The 21,718-nt window shown below is 42.1% G+C and overlaps 1 protein-coding gene across 3 annotated transcripts in view; it reads right to left on the bottom strand.

Annotated features, from left to right (window-relative positions):
* Positions 1–21,718, bottom strand: part of LOC120026363 (rab GTPase-activating protein 1-like) — a 137,853-nt gene that overhangs the window by 82,216 nt on the left and 33,919 nt on the right. For all 3 annotated transcript variants that reach the window (XM_038971203.1, XM_038971204.1, XM_038971206.1), the window contains 2 exons: positions 21,269–21,362; positions 10,856–11,006 (listed from right to left, as the gene is read on the bottom strand). In XM_038971203.1, the coding sequence (XP_038827131.1) occupies positions 10,856–11,006; positions 21,269–21,362 (245 nt within the window). The remainder of the gene's footprint in view (positions 1–10,855; positions 11,007–21,268; positions 21,363–21,718) is intronic.

Below are 21,718 nucleotides of genomic sequence, written 5' to 3'. Positions count from 1 at the left end.
GTAGAGTAGTGACCTGGTTGAATCTGCGAGAAAACGTCTAGCCTGACGTCTCGCATCTGGAGTCGTCAGGCACAAGCAGTCCTACTTCGAGGCTAAATAAAGCATCAATTGTCTCAGCGGTCCGTCTCTCTCCCCCTCGTGTGTGTGTGTGTGTGTGTGTGTGTGTGTGTGTGTGTGTGTGTGTGTGTGTGTGTGTGTGTGTGTGTGTGAGAGAGAGAGAGAGAGAGAGAGAGAGAGAAAGAGTGTGCAAGTGTGTGTGTGGCGTGCTCCACAAACCTCCACTGTCTGACAGAACAGAAATCTATCTAGAACTCCAACCCCGGTAAAGGGAAGTCTACTCTTTCTCTTATCCCCGATCAATATCACACCATCATCATCATCTCACTACGACGGACAGGAGGATACGGTGGCCATATGTACTCTTACCAACAATCCTGGGCTCGTGATGTCTTAAGACAACAGACGCTTTTCGTACAAGGCTATTATCAAATGGGCTTGTTAACAAAGTGTTGGTGGCGACTGAACAAAAAATAGCCGCACATACACTAATCTCTCACGGAGAGACTGCAAATGAGTAAATTACGCCATATTTTAGTTCTGGGTTAACCGAGACAACACACACAACTCCTGCAACGGCATGTGATGGAGTTTATTTGAGGACAGGGACGGGAACGGGAACGGGGGTGCATGCAAGGGAGATGGGGACAGACAGGAACGGGAACAGGAGTGCAGGGAGGGTGGGTAACATCTTGTTGCCACCTGGGACCCTGGCGTGGGCGCCGCGGGATGTTGACTTTACATAATGGCAGTTGACATGGCTGAGGCCAGGAAAAACGCTGCGTGCCCCGCGCCAAACCAATAAACAAACTGCAGGGCAAACTAAGTCACCACAGCTTAACAGTTTACACAGTAACTAGCTGTGTGGTCAACAAACATCTTACTGCAAATGTATGTGATGCTTAGCATTAGTTTTTTTGTACTGAAAAGTACTGTTGGCTGCTGTGTGGACTGGACACTTAAGACAATAAGTAGAATTAGAATATCTGTTAGAGTTCGTGTATAATGGTCTCTTGAAGCTAGGGGGCAGAATTTTTATGTTTGGAAAAATAACGTTCCCAATGTCAGCTGCCTATTTCTCAGGTCCAGATATTAGAATATGCATATAACTGACAGAGTAGGATAGAAAACACTCTAAAGTTTCAAAAACTGTCAAAATATTGTCTGTGAGCATAACAGAATTGATTTTGCAGGCGAAAACCTGCGGAAATCCAACCCGGAAGTGCCTTTTATTTTGAAAAATCACTGTCCCATTGCCTGCCTTTCGTCCATTTAAAGGGATATCAACCAGATTCCTTATCCAATGGCTTCCTCATGGTGTGAACAGTCTTTAGACATAGTTTCAAGCTTTTATTCTGAAAAATTAGCGAGATTTATCAAAACGCGTCAGTGGATAGACGGAGGTCCTTACATTAGTTCATGCGCTCGACACTGGTTGCTCGACATTTTCTTTCTCTCCAGTATTGAATAGTTTACAGTCCGGTTGAAATATTATCGATTATTGATATTAAAAACAACCTGAGGATTGATTATAAAAAAAACTTTGACATGTTTCTACGAACTTTACGGATACTTTTTGGAATTTCCGTCAAGCCTTGATGACCTGCCTAAGGCTGTGGAATACTGAACATCATTTGTTTGGCGCGTTGAGTTTTTTGGATATAAAAATAATCTTTATCGAACAAAAAGAACATTTATTGTGTAACTGGGAGTCTCGTGAGTGCAAACATCCGAAGATCATCAAAGGTAAGCGATTAATTGTATTGCTTTTCTGGCTTTCGTGACCAATATACATTGCTGCTAGGTGTTCTTAATGTTTTGTCTAGTGATCGATAAACTCACACAAACGCTTGGATTGCTTTCGCTGTATAGCATATTTTCTAAATCTGACACGACAGGTGGATTAACAACAAGCTAAACTGTGTTTTGCTATATTGCACTTGTGATTTCATGAATATAAATATTTTTAGCAATTTTTATTTTATTTGGCGCTCTGCAATTCAGCGGTTGTTTACAAAAATGGGATCCGTGCGTCAAGAAGTTTTAAGAGCCATAGTCATTGGTCAAGGTGAATTTAAAAACTTGAATGTTCAATCATCATCATCAAAAGACAGACGGCGCTGGAGGGGAAGGCGAGCTGGAGTTTTAGTCAGATTAATGACTCGCTAATGTACCGTCTCTGGATAATAAACTTTGCAAGCTCAGAGTGCGGATTTCCTATCAGAGAGATACGAGAGACTAACGTAATCTGCCTTAGAGAGTTGGTTGTTGGGAGAAGTGCTTTATCAGGCTATACAGCCTACATGGTTCTCCGTACATCGCGCGGACATGTAAAAGCGCTTTGCGGGGAAAAACAAAGGCGGAGGACTACGTTTTATGATCAACAACTCCTGGTGTGATTATAGGAATGTACAAACCCTTAATAGGTTCTGTTCACCTGACCTAAAATACCTCACGATCAAATGCCGACCCCATTATCTACCGAGAGAATTCACAGCTGTTTGTATCATGGATTAGTACATTTTCAACCTCTCACTATCCAGTCTTTTGTCCCCACTTGCTTCAAGATGGCCACCATTATTCCTGTACCCAAGCAAGCCAAGGTAACTGAACTAAAATGAACAAAATGCTGCAAAGAAACCACTACTAAAGGACACCAATAATAAGAAGAGACTTGCTTGGGCCAAGAAACACGAGCAATGGACATTAGACCAGTGGAAATATGGCCATTGGTCTGATGAGTCCAGATTTTAGATTTTTAGTTCCAACCACTTGTCTTTGTGAGAGGCAGAGTGATGAACGGATGATCTCTGCACGTGTGGTTCCCACTGTAAAGAATGGAGGAGGTGGTGTGATGGTGTGGGGGTGCTTTGCTGGTGACACTGTCAGTGATTTATTTAGAATTCAAGGCACACTTAACCAGCATGGCTACCATATCATTCTGCAGCAATACGCCATCCCATCTGGTTTGCGCTTAGTGGGACTATCATTTGTTTTTCAACAGGACAATGACCCAAACACACCTCCAGGCTGTGTAAGGGCTATTTAAACAAGCAGGAAAGTGATGGAGGGCTACATCAGATGACCTGGCCACCACAAATCACCTGACCTCAACCTAATTGAGATGGTTTGGGATGAGTTGGACCACAGAGTGAAGGAAAAGCAACCAACAAGTGCTCAGCATATGTGGGAACTCCTTCAAGACTGCTGGAAAAGCATTCAAGAGTGTGCAAAGCTGTCATCAATGCAAAGGGTGGCTACTTTGAAGAACCAAAAATATAAAATATATTTTGATTTGTTAAAAATAAAATTGGGTTCCTACATGATTCCATATGTGTTATTTCATAGTTTTGATGTCTTCACTATTATTCTATAATGTAGAAAATAGTAAAAAAAAAAAAAAAATTGAATAAGTAGTGTCCAAACTTTTGACTTTTTTTGCTCAGAAAACTTGGTGGGCCAAATAAAACCACAAACCGCCAAAATCTACCCGCGAGCCACCAGTTGGGGAACCCTACTCTGTTTTAAAGTCACCATTGGCCTCATGGTGAAATCCATAAGAGGTTTCCTTCCTCTCCGGCAACTGAGTTAGGAAGGACGCCTGTATCTTTGTAGTGACTGGGTGTATTGCTACACCATCCAAAGTGTAATTAACAACTTCACCATGCTCAAAGGGATATTCAACATCTGTTTTTAGTTTTTTACCCATATACCAATAAGTGCCATTCTTTGCAAGGCATTGGAGAGCCTCCCTGGTCTTTGTGGTAAATCTTTGTTTGAGATTCACTGCTTGACTGAGGGACTTTAAAGATAATTGTATGTGTGGGGTACAGAGATGAGGTAGTCATTCAAAAATCATGTTAAACACCATTATTGCACACAGTCCATGCAACTCATGTGTTTTTACTCAATAACTTATTTAGGCTTGCCATAAGATACAGGTTGAATAGTTATTGACTTTTCATTTTTATTAAATTGTAAACATTTCTAAAAACAATCCACTTTGACATTATGGGGTATTGTGTGTAGGCCAGTGACGCAAAACCTTAGTTTAACCCATTTTAAATCCAGGCTGTAACACAACAAAATGTGGAAAAAGTCAATTGGTCTAAATACTTTCTGAAGGCACTGTATGTGCGAATGTTGTTAAACGACTACAGCTCAGCTTTTAACACCACAGTGCCTTCCAAGCTTGTCACTAAGCCCGGGGCCTTGGGTCTTAACACCTCGCTGTGCAACTCGATCCTAGATTTCCCGTCGAGCCGACCCCAGGTGGTGAGGGTAGGCAACAACACCTCCGCCACACGGATCCTCAAGACGGGGGACCCTAGGGGTGTGTGCTCAGCCCCCTCCTGTACTCCCTCTTCACCCATGACCGCGTGGCGAAACACGGCTCCAACTCAATCAGAAAGTTTGTTGATGATACGACAGAAGGCCTGATTATTAACAACGACGAGACAGCCCACAGCGAGAGAATAGAGCCCTGGCAGAGTGGTGCCAGGAAAATAACCCCTCCCTCACGTCAACCAGGAGCTTATCGTAGACTACAGGAGACAGGAAAGAGAGCATGCCCCCATCCACATCGACGGGGCCGCAGTGGAAAGGGTCAAAAGCTTCAAGTTCCTCTGCGTGCACATCAGTGAGGACCTAAAATGGTCTCGCCACAGTCATTGTGATGAAGAAGGCGCAACAGCATTGAAAGGAAAAAGGGGACACCTAGTCAGTTGCACAACAATGCATTCAACCGAAATGTGTTCCCCGTATTTAACCCAACCTCACAAACTTCTACAGATGCACCATTGAGAGCATTTTGTCGGGCTGCCCAACGCATCACCGGGGGCACACTGCCTGCCCTCCAGGACATCTACAGCACCCGGTGTCACAGGAAGGCCAAAATGAAGACCATTAAAGACCTCAGCCACCCGAGCCACAGACTGTTCGCTCAGATACTGTCCGACAGACGGAGACAGTACAAGTGCATCAGAGCTAAGACAGAGACAACCAAAAAAAACGTATTTTATCAGGCCATCAGACTGTTGAACAGCCATCACAAGTGTTTTCGATTAGCACCACTTTTCCACTTCATATTAACTAGGCTACTTTTCATACAATTCGCTTGTCCGTCGAGCCGTCTCCTGCTAGAATGGACGATATGCATCTTCTAGCGATCTATTGATAGGCTAGGCGCCTTGTAGTCATAAAGCGAGCAATGACAGGGAAACACAGCAGAGAGGAAGAGGCAAATCGAGAGGTTTCACTCTTGCCAAAATATGTCCAAAATAAGCCCAATGCATTTCTATGGGCTTACTGTGGATCTAAGCTTGTAGCCTGCCTTCCCACCCTTGGGACGACTCCCATTGTTAGGGCGGAGGCATGAGCATCTCGTCATTATAGAATGGGTAATTACAATAAACTGGTCTTAAATACATCTGAAACCAAAGGCATTGTATTTGGTTCAAAAAATGATCTTCGACCTAAACCGCAACTGGAGCTGTCCGTAAAGGGTGTGACCATTGAACAAGATGAAGTAGCCGAACTCCTCGGAATAACATCGGATGGTCAATGATCATGGTCAAGTCATGTTGACAAAGTTGTTGTGACGATCGGGAGAGGTACGTTTGTTATAATAAGATGTTCTGCGCTTGACACGAAGATCAACTGTACTAGATGTTCAGGCTTTGATCTTGTCCCACCTTGATTACTGTCCTGTAATATGGTCAGGTGCAGCAAAGAAAGACCTAGCTAAGCTGCAGCTGGCTCAAAATCAAGCAGCTCACCTTGCCCTTAACTGCACGCACAGAACTATCCACAATGTGCATGATAGTCTGACGGTTGAGGAGAAATTGACTACTTCTCTATAATTCTTTTTAAGAGACATTTGTGCGTTGAAAATGCCTAACCACTTGTATAATCTATTAACATACACTTCAAAACAGACATACATAACCCCATCAGACACGCCACCGTGGGTTTCTTCACAGTACCCAAACCAAAAACAGATTTAATGCGGCGCTAGTTATGTATAGAGCCATGTCATCATTGTTACTCAGGTAGAAAGTCCAGCTTTAAAAAACAGATATAAAAAAAAAAAACATTGTATCACAGTACCTCTACTCTTTCTAAAGCTCTGATTTAACCGTACTATTTATAAGAATATGTATATATGAACCGTGTGTAAATAGTATTTTTGTTGTCTCTCAGCGTCTTTCCTATATATAACTTATTTGTTATGTTGTTCTTGTCTATTACTGTTCTGTACTTTGTCATGTATTCATGTGGACCCCATGAAGAGTAGCTGCTGCATGTGCAGTAGCTAATGGGGATCGTAACAGCATGTGAGCGGAGCTGGAGCGAGCAGCGGAACGTGCCCAATTTGTGCCCAATTTGACTGGAGCGTGGAGCGAGATTCCCAAAGGATGGAGCCTCTGCCTTCTCGCCCGCTCCATTTTCACTCCAGTAGAGCGCTCACTTCACCAGCTCAGGGCGTGCCCCGGCCCAGCATGCATTTGTACTCTACTTGTGTGCTGCTATAGCCCCTTGCTTTAGTTACTGTCATGGAGTTCGCTAAATATTTTCAGAAAGAAACTGATAAAACACACAGTTGCAAAAACAAGGTGACTTTCAAAGATGAGGACCAAGAGCAAGAGAGGGAGTGCGGTGATGTCGTGTCCACAACTAAATAATCATTGTGGAATCTGAAAATACACATATCCCGAAAGCATGATGGTGTACTTACTACGTGCACATGCTAAAAGAAACAAGAAATCTGATCTCTTAACAGTGTCTTTAATTTATGTTATATTATCTATACAATAGACCATCATTGATATTGGCCCAATAGGCCAGGTATATTCCAACTTCCAAGGAGCTTTCCGTTTTGATTGGATTATTTTTCCTAAAATCATTTATGCCTACCTATAGAAACAAATATACAACTCTGCATCCCTGCCCAGCCTAGCAAGAGTGGCCAAAAGGGTGTTTAGCATCCCCGGTGGCTCTGCAAGCGTCCGCTGCTGGCCTGCTCTCCAGGAACCATCACAACCATCGCATGAGCCTGAAGCCACAGACTTCTGACCAAACTTGTGTTTCCCGAAGGCACTGTAGACTGAGCCTAATAAGGCATTTGTTTTTTAATGTGTATTTAATTCTAAGTCAGTCACAGCCTATATGCACAATTTATAAACTATAATGACTTAACACAACTAAATGCTGTTTAAATGCTGAGCACTTAATGCCCCTGACTCCCTACCAGCCTTGTGTGTCGAACTCGCAAATGCTTCACAATGTATTTATTTGTGGGGTATAGCCTTGAAATAATTGAAATAATGTAGCCTAAATAATTCCTTTCGTTCCTTCTTAGGCTCCCTGACTGGCTCCGGACCTATTTAGAGTGTTTATAGGCTGTTTAATACGATGTTTATATGCCGTTTAATATGTAGCCGATTTGAAATTATGAGAGCTTCTTACATTCATCTTTTCATGTTTATGTAATACTTTTCATTCAAATCATATGGTTTCGTATCAATACTTCAAAACCAAATGGTAGGTCCAGGTAGTCACAAAAAAAATTGATGGGTGTTGGTTAAATTGTGATATTAATGAATGGAGCGAATTTGGGAGTGTCAGTTTTTTTCTTTCTGTGAGCGCAGAGCAGTTTTTAGTGGAGCGGTTGAAAAGGACACCGGAGCATTCCTATCGCTCAACTCCGCTCACACACTGGATCCTAATAAACTAAACTACTACAGTATGAGTAAAGTGCTTCCAGCGCAGCTAAACCCCATCAAGCGCCAAAGGGCAAACCCCTAATGAGGGGCTGACCAGCAGTCACATAACATAGAAATCACATTAAGAAGAAATAGGACATTGAAGAATTAGAGGAGGAAGGACATAATTACGTTGAACGGCTGTTAAGTATCAGAGACCGTCACAGTGGGAGATATGTAAGTGAGCCTTCATCTTCCCCTTAAGAGACGTTATCGTCTTCGATGATTTACGATAGGTTTCTTTTTGATTCCTTCATCTGCCCATATGTGTAATGTGAGGACACAAAATGGTCGACCATTGCTATGGTTGACAGGCAGTCTTCAGGCAATCAATCAATTACCAGTCGAACTGATGTATAAAGACCTTTTTTTACATCAGCAGTCACAAAATGACTTTACAGTAAGTGGGCCAAAAAAATCCATATAGCGAGAAAATGCCTGAATTGATACGATAACAATAAATAGGACAAGACGTTTATAACAATGTGTACCGTTGTCGTTTCTTCTTCTATCCTTTAAACTAGAGAACGACCAAGCCGACTCGAGCGGCTTTGCCTTGCTGTATCCAATCATAGCAGTGGGATCAAGTTACAACTCCGCCATTTCTTGACAGATAAACTAGCCAATTGAGTTGTTTCGAATTGTGTCCTTGCAACCGAGTGGTTTAGAGATTTTTTTAAATTAATTATCCCGATCACGAAAATGACTAAAAATACTAGTTTGATAAGCATCCGTGATAACAAGTCGTGATGTTACATTGGAGCCATTTGCATTGAATAGATAGTTATTTTATATTCTCAAACTAACAGCAGTGCCTACATGATGTCCTTCCATACAGGCGTGACATGCTGGAGTGACGCTTCTATGCAAACGTTGTTGATTAGTAGGCTAATAAGTCCCAAATGGATTTGTTGATCATCTGTAGCAACATAGACTCCACTGATCAGCCAAAACAAGCTCAATAACCCAATGCATGCACACTCTCCTATTGAATATGCATTCACCCTGTATTGTGAATAGGCCTAGGCTACATCTTGATTTACCCAGTTTATTAAGAGATTTACCATTCAAATACAATTATTACCATTATGTTATGTATTTAGATTGTTTTTACCAAAGTCAAATGAATTGTTTGATCAAAAAAAATGATTGCATTATCCAAATTTAATGATTTTGAATATACGCCTAAAATATCGGCCTTTGGCCTCCTTAACCCCCAAATATCGCCATTGGCTCTAAAAGAAAACTAAAAAAACATATTGGTCGTTCTCTACTTTAAACTACTACGTCTAGTTTGATGGTTGAAGCCATCAATTGTCCCATTAACAATAACCCATATTGGCAAACTTATTTAATTTTAAACTTCACCTTTCTCTAGTATAGGCTACTTATCATAATGAACGATATAAGCAATATGGCTGCGGTAAGTATAGTCGGTTTATCGTCCCAGCTCTTTTAACCTCCCAGTGGAATATCACGAAGGTGACAGGCATGGAGCTATGACAACAATCCTACGGTATCAAGCATCAGCAGTTATACCACATTATCATTGTACACAAGCTATATTCCACCAGAAGTCTATTGAATATGATGAATAGTCACCTATCGAGCTCGTGAGAAGGACCCTGTCGAGCGTGTGAGAATGACCCTGTTGAACTTGTGAGAATGACCCTGTTGAACTTGTGAGAATGACCCTGTTGAACTTGTGATCGAGTCACGTGACTTAGATGATTTGGAGCTGGTCGTCCAACATTCTTTGTAACTTGTAAAACAAAATCTGTTTATCGTTTCCACAAAATTAAATTCAGATGTCTAAATTGAATTCCTTTTAGGAAAAAAAAGAGGTCGAAACATTGACCGATTCTGTTGTAAATTACATTTGTGTTTTTTGTTTTTTTGTTTTTTTACAACTGTTCTACTTTCAATTGTATCGTATCAAACACATGGTGGAAAATCTAGAGACCTCTTCAATAAATAAAACATTAAAAGAGAAAATCAAAGTAATCTGGCATACAATTTGGATCAAAACGTTTTTGGGTGGGGGGGGGGGGTCATTAGGTCTACAGGGCTGTGGCCTTGGTTGTACAGGCCTGAAATATTAGGGACATGGTCAAACCAGGCATGTGGGCGCCATGGCGACCACAGAGCTGAGCATCCCTGTTTGATGTGACTTGATAGAAAAGCAGCTATCACTTCCCTGGCCTCCTGCCTCTCTTCTCACACCACCTCAACATCGGTAACACAGACTATGATGCTCATACACACACGCACACCCTTGTGCGCACACCCACACGCATGGGCGCAAACTCTCTCTCTCTGGCAATACATAAACATACTCTCTCAAACAAAACACATTTTTTTTATACTCTCCTCCACCGAGAAGATTCCAGTGTCACCACCCAGCACCTCTTAGACAGGCCTATCAAGGCCTCCGATCTACAGACCCATGTTCCCAACGCTGTGGGAACATTTTCAATAACACTCGGGAACACTTCTGTGCCCAAGTTACAATAATGATGTTATTGTTGAAATGTAAATACACAGGTTCACAACAAAGGTTTCCCCGAGTCATCCACATGAGTCAGTTACATAATGGGCTACAAATCCCATTGCCACTGACACTGAGTGTTTTGAGATCGACGAAGTTGCATGGCAGTCGGAATGCGCAAAATCACTGATCTACAAATCACCAGGTTTGAAACCCAAATAACTTATCGTGATCAAGATGAGTGATTCTGTGCCTCGTCTTGCTCAAACTGAACAACTCAAACAATCAGTAAGCTATGCCATTAACCTCGGGTTAGGTAAGAGGTCAGGGGTCACAATGTGAATGGGGTCAGGCAGAGGGGAAGCGAGAGGGTCCACTCCTGTCAAAATCTGTCCATTCGGAAATACAGCGATAAGAAGACCTTCCTTCCTGCCTTTGGGACAACGACTCCCATTGTTAGGATGGAGACAAGACCATCTCGTCATTATATACACAGTATCTCTGGGTCAGGTTAGGTAAGAGCTCAGTGGTCAAGGGTCAGGCCTACCTTGGTGATCAGGGTGCGGTACTCCTCTACCTGGTGGTCATTGTTATGGCAACCGGCCAGGAGCTGCCATACCTCTCCCCTGAGGGCCTCTGGTACACCACTACGTACCAACGCCGGGAGCTGCTTGGGACGCACCGACAGGTTCAGGTGCCTGGGGACAGAGGGAGGGAGAGAGACAGGTTATCATAACAATCAGAATTATGTAACAGGTGTAGGGTGAAGTTGACCCTAGACGCTAATCTTGGGTCAGTTTAGCATTTTCCCCACTAATGCCGCATTTCCAACAAAGATTTACCCCAGTTTTTTTACGCAAAAGGCACAGACAATTTCTGTTTCCCTCTATGCGCACCGGCACCTGTGCCTCACTGGACCATGGCTCCTGCGGACCTGCTCAAATTTGAAGTCAAGGCAAGGGCCTTGTTACAGTAAATGCCAGCTGAAAAGTACCAAGGGCTAACTGTGAACGACTTGTGGCGAGCAGACTTGTAAAGAGTCCTTCTCACAAAGCAACAGTCTTGAGTGGCGCAGAGGTTGTTGATTCTGCTCGCCACAAGTCTTGTGTTAGTGAAACACTAACACTAGAGCTTACATTGACATAAAACACTGGCGTCCCACTGGTGTGGGGATAAAGGCGTCAGCATGCTTCAGTTGATGGCGCCTAGCCAAAACCGAACGAGTATGTTCGCATAATCCCTTAAAAGACCTTCGCTTGAAAAACAAGAAAAATATTGGCAATAGTACTGTTTGTCCATTTTGAGATGCCGTAGCCAATACTCACTTCCTCAAAATAGTCTAAATGAATCTAATATAACTCAAGAAATCTGTAAAAATAAAAAATAAAAATAAAATGCTTTTGCAGAGGAAATCTTAGTGGCAAAATGTTACATCTAACTAAGATGTTTGGTGCAGTATTTCTCAATGAATAACTTAATAAATGTGCATGAAAACAAGTCCTCTCATTGATTGATAAAGAGTCTTCGACAACAAAGGCGTAGACTTCTGCTTGCCTCGAGAATTCTTTGTGTTTCCCCGAACAGCCAAAACATCACAAAATGATGTCACAATATATATGCACAAATTCTTCCAAAATGTTTCGGCTGGGAAGCATGCGTATGCCTTAAAGGCGTCAGCATGCTTTAGTTCGTTCGGCTAGGCTGGCTATTCCCAAATGGTGGGTACGCGCAATGCCGTCGGGGGTGCGCCAAATAAAAATGTGATTCACATTTTCAAACAGTCCATTTAGATTTTCCAACGGGGCTATACATTTGGGTGATGTTTTTTTCTCGCATGAGTAGCCTCGTTTCACCTCCAAAAATAAAATTAAACCATCTAGTGTTCAGCGAAATAACCACACAATGTCCAATACAGGAAGCCTCGTCAAATAATTAATATCCAATCACATTAACCCGTTACTGTCTCGCAGGAATTCCACTAACATTAGCTCGAAAACCAGGACAACAGGAGATTATATTTTTTAAGTACTGGACAGCTTTGTGACATCAAATGGACTTTGGTGGTCAAGATGTGTTGGTATCTGTACTGATGGCGTAAAAGCCATGACAGGGAGGCATAGTGGAGTGGTAACGCGCGTGCAATCAGTTGCTCTTGATGCGACTTGGGTATATTGCAGCATCCACCGAGAGGCTCTTGCTGCCAAGGGAATGACTGACAGCTTGAAATAAGTTTTGGACACTACAGTGAAAATGGTTAACTTTGTTAAAGCAAGGCCCCCGAACTCTCGTGTATTTTCTGCATTATGCAATGATATGGGCAGCGACTATGTAACGCTTTTACAACATACAGAAGTGCGCTGGTTATCAAGGGGCAAAGTATTGACACGTTTTTTTTTTTTTTAATTGAGTCGAGCTTAAAGTTTTCTATACTGACCATAATTTTCACTTGTCTGACCGCTTGCACAATGACGAGTTTCTCACATGACTGGCCTATCTGGGTGATGTTTTTTCTCGCCTGAATGATCTGAATCTAGGATTACAGGGACTCTCCGCAACTATATCTTCTCTGTCCGCATTAACAAGGACAACACAGGTCTTTCCCTCATTGTATGTTTTTTTGTGTGCAAATGAACTGAAGCTTACGGACAATGTCAAATGTGATATAGCGAAGCACCTGAGTGAGCTGGGTGAGCAATTACGCAGCTACATTCCCGAAACGGACGACACAAACAACTGGATTCATTATCCCTTTCATGCCCTGCCTCCAGTCCACTTACCAATATCTGAAGAAGAGAGCCTCATCGAAATTGCAACAAGCGGTTCTGTGAAAATTTTATTTAATCAGAAGCTACTGCCAGATTTCTGGATTGGGCTGCGCTCAGAGTATCCTGCCTTGGCAAATCGCGCTGTTAAGACACTGATGCCCTTTGCAACCAAATACCTATGTGACAGTGGATTTTCGGCCCTCACTAGCATGAAAACTAAATACAGGCACAGACTGTGTATGGGAAATGATTTAAGACTGAGACTCTCCAATACAACATTGCAGTTATGTGTTATGTGCATCCTTTCAAGCACACCCTTCTCATTAACCTGTGGTGAGTTATTTACAATTTGATGAACAAATAAGGTTTTATATGTAAGATGGCTAAACAAAGAGCAAAATTAATGATTATTATTATATTATTATTTGTGCCCTGGTCCTATAAGAGCTCTTTGTCACTTCCCACGAGCCGAGTTTTGACAAAAACTCACAATCATTCTTATGTTTTAATAAATGTATCGTATAGTGTGTGTGTGGCAGGCTTACAATGATGTCAAAAAACAACATTTGAGAGTACGCTGACCCTGCTGCTAGAGGGGGTACGCAGCTGGAATGTTGGAAGGGGTACGCGACTATAAGAAGTTTGGGAACCACTAGGCTAGCTGAAACCGAACAAGGATGCTCTCACACTCCCTTAAAAGACCTTCGCTTGAAAAAAGCTGCAATAGTACTATTTGTCTATTTTGAAACGCCATAGCCAGTATACACCCAGTAAAAATAGTCAGAATTAATATAAGATTACTCAAGAAATCTGTCATAAATTTCGACATTTTTGCAGAGATCTTAGTTGCACAATTTTACATAAACTAAGATGTTTGGTGCAGTATTTATTTTTCTATGAAAACGAGTCGTCTCTCGTTGAATGACAACAAAGACTTTCTTGAAGAATCCCTACTGTTGACCAATCACCGACGAAGGGGCGTAGACTTCAGCTACCGACTCTACACGTCACAAAATGTCAGCATAACATACAGTACCAGTCAAAGGTTTGGACACACCTACTAATTCAAGGGTTTACTTTATTTTTTTTTACTATATTCTACATTGTAGAATAATAGTGAAGACGTTATTCTGAAATAACACATACGAAATAACACATACGGAATCATGTATGAACCAGAAAAGTGTTAAACAAATCAAAATATATTTTATAAATTTGAGATTCTTCAAAGTAACCACCCTTTGCCTTGACGACAGCTTTGCACACTCTTGGCATTGTGGGGTATTGTGTGTACATGGGTGAATGTTGTATTTATGTAATCAATTTCGAATTCAGGATGTAACACAACAAAATGTGGAATAAGTGAAGGGGTATTAATACTTTCTGAAGGCACTGTAGACACAGACCCACAAGTTATCTGTGTCTCTTATGTACTATATCCAGCTGAAATGATCAGGAGGTAGGGGATCATGAGGGTGTAGTTGTCGTATCTAATGGGCAGAGGAGACAGAGATAGAGAAGGGGGGAGTGCGAGAGAGAGAGAAAGGTGAGGCTCTCTTTGATCAGGACAGACCGAGAGACAGAGTTTACCCCTGGCTCTTGCCAGAGGCGTCGGCAGCTGGCGGGGATTACAGTCACAATGCCAGGCAATATATGATCAGGTTCCACACCACACACCCTTAAGGCTAAGAACATTCCAGATTAATCGCCCCCCACTCTCATTCAGTTGTTTCATTTTATTGTTTATTTGTCCCGAGGTACTTAGTTGGTTATGCATTGCAACGTGGCATTTATTTTCTGCTCAGATAAAACAGTTGAAACAAGACAGGGTGTACTTTGAGTGTGATGTAAGTGAAACCAGCTTCTGCTCCTCGGGGGGTTGGCCATACAAAAAAGTCTCCCACTGACTCCCAGAGCGCTGCATCGAGTGGTACAACACACCACAGTGCCATTTCCATTACATTATTTATTTACCACTCTTTGCCAGTTAGAAAGAAAGCAGATTTCTTAAACATAGCCGTTTTATTTCAGCAGAGCCATTCTGAAGAGACACTTTAAAGGACACTTTCAGCCACATACAAAATTTGGGTTGTTATTACAAAGTATTTAATCATGTTCGACACAGTTTTAGTGTAATTTTATGATTTCATTAATATAAACTGTTTAGTGATGAGCCAAACTGGATATTGCTTCTCTGTAAGGTTTTAAGTAGGATCCCTGAGATGACTAATACAGGAAATGATGGACAGTCATTTTCAGTGATCTACAGTTGAAGTCGGAAGTTTACATACACCTTAGGCAAATACATTTAAACTCAGTTTTCCACAATTCCTGATATTTAATCCAAGTAAAAATTCCCTGTCAATTAGGATCACCACTTTATTTTAAGAATGTGAAATGTCAGAATAACAGTAGAGAGAATGATTTAGTTCAGCTTTTATTTCTTTCATCACATTCCCAGTGGTTCAGAAGTTTACATACACTCAATTAGTATTTGGTAGCATTGCCTTTCAATTGTTTAACTTGGGTCAAACGTTTTGGGTAGCCTTCCACAAGCTTCCCACAATAAGTTGGGTGAATTTTGGCCCATTCCACCTGACAGAGCTGGTGTAACTGAGTCAGGTTTGTAGGCCTCCTTGCTCACACATGCTTTTTCAGTTCTGCCCACACATTTTCTATAGGTTTGAGGTCAGGGCTTTGTGATGGCCACTCCAATACCTTGACTTTGTTGTCCTTAAGCCATTTTGCCACAACTTTGGAAGTATGCTTGGGGTCATTGTCCATTTGGAAGACCCATTTGCGACCAAGCTTTAACTTCCAGACTGATGTCTTGAAATGTTGCTTCAATATATCCACAATTTTCCTACCTCATGATGCCATCTATTTTGTGAAGTGCACCAGTCCCTCCTGTAGCAAAGTACCCCTCCCACAACATGATGCTGCCACCCCCGTGCTTCACGGTTGGGATGGTGTTCTTCGGCTTGCAAGCCTCTCCCTTTTTCCTCCAAAAATAACGATGGTCATTATGGACAAACATAATGTTGTTTCATCAGACCAGAGGACATTTCTCCAAAAAGTACAATCTTTGTCCCCATGTGCAGTTGCAAACTGTAGTCTGGCTTTTTATGGCGGATTTGGAGCAGTGGCTTCTTCCTTGCTGAGCGGCCTTTCAGGTTATGTCGATATAGGACTCGTTTTACTATGGATAGAGATACTTTTGTACCTGTTTCCTCCAGCATCTTCACAAGGTCCTTTACTGTTGTTCTGGGATTGATTTGCACTTTTCGCATCAAAGTACGTTCATCTCTAGGAGACAGAATGCGTCTCCTTCCTGAGCGGTATGACGGCTGCGTGGTCCCATGGTGTTTATACTTGCGTACTATTGTTTGTACAGATGAAGGTGGTACCTTCAGGCTTTTGCGCCCAAGGATGAGCCAGACATGTGGAGGTCTACAATTCTTTTTTCTGAGGTCTTGGCTGATTTCTTTTGATTTTCCCATGATGTCAAGCAAAGAGGCACTGAGTTTGAAGATTGACATAATTTGAGTCAATTGGAGGTGTACCTGTGGATGTATTTCAAGGACTACCTTCAAACTCAGTGCCTCTTTGCTTGACATCATGGGAAAATTAAAAATTGCAATTAATTGCAGTCCCTCTTGAACTGCATCCCCAAAAAATGTCAGCCCTGCTACAAAAGGACCAGCTGACATGATGTCAGTGATTCTCTCGTGAACACAACTGTGAGTGTTGACGAGGACAAGGCTGGAGATCACTCAGTCATACTGATTGAATTCGAATAACAGACTGGAAGCTTCAAAAGGAGGGTGGTGCTTGGAATCATTGTTCTTCCTCTGTCAACCCTGGTTACCTGAAAGGAAACACGTGCAGTCATCATTGCTTTACACAAAAAGGGCTTCACAGGCAAGGATATTGCTGCCAGTAAGATTGCACCTAAATCAACCATTTATCGGATCATCAAGAACTTTAAGGAGAGTGGTTCAAATGTTGTAAAGAAGACTTCAGGGCGCCCAAGAAAGTCCAGCAAGCGCCAGGACCGTCTCATAAAGTTGATTCAGCTGCGGGATCGGGGCACCACCAGTACAGAGCTTGCTCAGGAATGGCAGCAGGCAGGTGTGAGTGCTTCTGCACGCGCAGTGCGGCAAAGACTTTTGGAGGATGGCCTTGTGTCAAGAAGGGAAGCAAAGAAGCCACTTCTCTCCAGGAAAAACATCAGGGACAGGCTGATATTCTGCAAAAGGTACAGGGATTGGACTGCTGAGGACTGGGGTAAAGTTATTTTCTCTGATGAATCCACTTTCAGATTGTTTGGGGTATCCGGAAAAAAGCTTGTCCGGAGAAGACAAGGTGAGCACTACCATCAGTCCTGTGTCATGCCAACAGTAAAGCATCCTGAGACCATTCATGTGTGAGGTTGCTTCTCAGCCAAGGGAGTGGGCTCACTCACAATTTTGCCTAAGAACACAGCCATGAATAAAGAATGGTACCAACACATCCTCCGAGAGCAACTTCTCCCAACCATCCAGGAACAGTTTGGTGACGAACAATGCCTTTTCCAGCATAATGGAGCACCTTGCCATGAGGCAAAAGTGATAACTAAGTGGCTCGGGGAACAAAACATCGATATTTTGGGTCCATGGCCAGGAAACTCCCCAGACCTTAATCCCATTGAGAACTTGTGGTCAATCCTCAAGAGGCGGGTGGACAAACAAAACCCCACAAATTCTGACAAACTCCAAGCATTGATTATGCAAGAATGGGCTGCCATCAGTCAGGATGTGGCCCAGAAGTTAATTGACAGCATGCCAGGGCGGATTGCAGAGGTCTTGAAAAAGAAGGGTCAACACTGCAAATATTGACTCTTTGCATCAACTTCATGTAATTGTCAATAAAAGCCTTTGACACTTATGAAATGCTTGTGATTATATTCCATAGTAACATCTGACAAAAATATCTAAAGACACTGAAGCAGCAAACTTTGTGGAAATTCATATTTGTGTCATTCTCAAAACTTTTGGCAACGACTGTATAGTGTATTTTTTGGTCATGGAACATTCCCTGTTTGTTTTATTTTGTTGTCACTCACTCTCATTTAGTTTGGTGATACTGCACAGATTTGCAGCTGATGTCCTTGATCAATGGCGTGGGTGTATCAATCCCTGTATGGCTGGATGCAACCCCTGTCCACAACAGCACTTCCTACCCACAAAGCAGCGTCTATTATCCAACCAAAACCATGATCTTAGTGGGGCTAGGATAACATAACTTTAGGTCTCGGGGGGGTAACCTTACCACACGATAGCTACTAAGGCCTTTTCTCACTTTGCCTTTCCTTGATTACTCACATCCTATCTCCTCACCTGTATTGTATCGCAACTGTATTGGAGGAGAGGTCCCTCCCCTGTTACCTTCTTCTACAATGGGAAATTATAATACTGGAAATAGGAAAAGCACTCACATCAGCGATACTGTAATACTGGCAAGATCAGTGTGTTGGTTTTTATTTTTCATTAGACAATTAATGAGGCTAACCATGTTGAAGGATTCCAGATTTTACTTCTACAGCTACTGTATATGCTGTCGTGAAATGGATTAGAGCAAGACATTTTAATGAAAGTAGGCCTTAAGGATGACATGCACAGGAGAGAGACATTATCAGCAAATATCACTATCACGAGAGTGTACAGAAAGGAACATTTTAAGGTTGATTTTATTTCATTTCAAAATACAAGTTGCTTGAAATCAAGTTGCAATTGGTTTGCGGCATGTTATGTAATTAATATGCAGTTCACCGTTATCGCCACAAAGTGACAGCACTAGCATTTGCATTATAATCTAGCTTTACTACATGTAACATACCACTAGCTAGGTCTCGTAACGTCGATGATACATGCCTAGCACAAGCTAGCGGTTCATTAAAACTACAGTAAAATCAAATTGTATTGGTTGCATACACATAGTTAGCAGATGTTATTGCGGGGTGTAGCAAAATGCTTGTGTTCCTGGTATGTTCCTTGATTGAAACTAAGAGGTCAATACACCTGGATAAAATATAGTTGTGTTTTGGAGGAAGCAGACGAAGAGCTAGGAGAGACAGATTGGTGAGGGGGGGGAGAGAGGCTGAGAGGTTGATAGCTAGCTAACTTTTGTGGTAAACAACGTGGCCATCAAACATTGGACTCGTATGCTAGCTACATTTAGTTTCGTTCTATTGTTGGCTGTCATGAGATAGATTAATTTATCTAGCTGGCTAACAAGGTAAGGTTATTTGGTATATTTGCTGTGCTAGCCAAAGATACAGGCTGAGAGACTAGGATTCCGTGATGATTTGCATGTCAATTTCATAATAAATGTTGTGTTCTTCTAACAGTTGCTAAGACGAAACTCAGCTGTTATTGTTGCAAATGATATTATTTTGGATGTAGCAGTCGGGCTAGCTAGCATTCTAACTAGATACAGTAACTATGTTATGGTTAGCATAGCTAGTTAGCATCTACATTAAAAAATATATATTGTATTTGCAGTTGATTGGTGACAATGGCATGAACATATACTCAAGCATGACATTCAGGCAAGCATTCTAATATATTTACAACCCAAAAGTAACGTGAAATCCACTCATAACTTATGATAAGCAATATATTTAGACTAAGCTTTCTCTGGGCTTGATAGCCAGCTAGCTATGATAACTGCAGGCTAACTAGGCGGAGCATTGCATCATGGGAGACTAAGTCTACTCTGGGAATCATACTATGCTGTAGACGAGGGCAATACAGCAGCTTTAAAATGGAATTGTGCAGTATGATTAACAAAACTATAAAACATCAAAATGTGTATAAAATCTTACAGTATTGCATAATAATTGGCTATAAAGTGGCGGAATTGTCCTTTAACGGCAACACATTAAAGGATTTGTGAGGCAAAAAAACCACCTTGTATGTGCTTTATTAGACATAGAAGAAAACTAAATGTGCTCCCTCCCTCTAGTCTGACGTCTGGGTTGAATGGGCACAGACCCAATGGGGAACGACAGATGTGACCGTCACAGCAGAAGACAGAAGATACCGAGCGTCTCTAATTAAATTTCTGGACTTTTTAATTCAATTCATCACAAGGTTTTGATTAAGAACAATAAAGAGGAAAGGGAACGGGAAATAATCTGAATACGCTGGTTAACTGGATGTGACAACACACACATACACCTCTTTCTTTTCCTTGCCACTTCCAGAGATTAAAATATCTACATCATTTCCCACCACCCATGAATGCGTTTTCAAATTAGGAGTGTGTGTGTGTGTGTGTGTGTGTGTGTGTGTGTGTGTGTGTGTGTGTGTGGATATGAGTGTGTGTGGATTTGAGTGCGTGCGTGTGGGTGTGCGTGTGTCCATTCTTAGTATAAGCTATAGGAACTCCATATGTATGAAGGATAAGTCTATATTTTACAAGCACTAGGTGTTAGTTTGCTTTCCTTATCATCGTGATTACCAGAGATAAATGTGAATTTCCCACAAAATGTTTCTGTCAAAGAAAGATTATGAAGAATCAGACCACGGTACATTATAAAAGACTCCTGACCTACAAGGAACATTGTAAAGAAAGCCGTAATTTGGGTTGTAACTCAGCTAGAGGGCCATGCTATCACTGTGCCAGCAGTAAGTCCCCTCATCTCTCTCCCTGACATGCCTCCCTCCATGCCTACGCTGACTGATCAACAGGAAACTCAAAAGCCCACCACCACATCAATCTTTCTCCTGGCAGCCTGGCTGGCCAGGCAGGGAGCTCAGCTCTAAAAGCTCACCGGCATCTTCAGGCACACTAAGTAAATGGCAGCTCAGTGGTAGCTGCTTTCTCAGTACAGATCGTTCACTGAGCAAAGAGCCTGCTGCCTGGTGGTGCCAGAATGGTACAGCTGGTGGTAAGGTCTTGTAAGGTAAAATAAAGTTCAAAATCACCTCATCTTTGACCTTTGTTTGTTTATGGTTTTCATTTTCTATAACACCACTGAATGTGGAGCTAAATTAAGATGAGAAGTACAAAATACATTGGATGATTTACACGAAGGCAAGGTATGATATTCCTGACACAAACTGATCAATCTGCAGTAAAGTGGGTATGTAAGGTTGAGGGGGAGCAGAGTAAAGTATGATTAGTGAGATGAGATCTCCTCCCTGACTCACCATTTGGACAGCAGGTCTCCCCAGGTCTCCAGGATCTTCTCAGCACACTCTTTTGACACGTCTCCTGAGCCACTCAGCAACGGCTCGTCATTGTCTGACAGAAGAGAATTTAAAACCACTTTATTGTCCACCTTGCAAAAATAAACATGAGCTCTGCACCAGCGACAGAGGGCGTCTCCCAAATGGCACCCTGTTCCCGGGACAGTGCACTACTTCAGATCGGGGCTGTGGTCAAATGTAGTGCACTTTATAGGGAATAGGGTAGCATTTGGGATGCAACCAGAGACTTGAAGGGTTGACATATCAAAGTAGTTGACCTGGGCTAGAGTACATAAACATACTGTATGTATAGCGACTTACTAGACTGGTAAACACACAATCAGCCATGCCGAGAGACTAAACTATGGCACATAACAGGCTGGCTAGACAGGAGACAAACACAGTGGGGGG

The sequence above is a fragment of the Salvelinus namaycush genome, chromosome 31, assembly GCF_016432855.1.
Source record: "Salvelinus namaycush isolate Seneca chromosome 31, SaNama_1.0, whole genome shotgun sequence".
NCBI classification, from domain to species: domain Eukaryota; kingdom Metazoa; phylum Chordata; class Actinopteri; order Salmoniformes; family Salmonidae; genus Salvelinus; species Salvelinus namaycush.
This window is presented reverse-complemented; position numbering and strand designations above follow the sequence as displayed.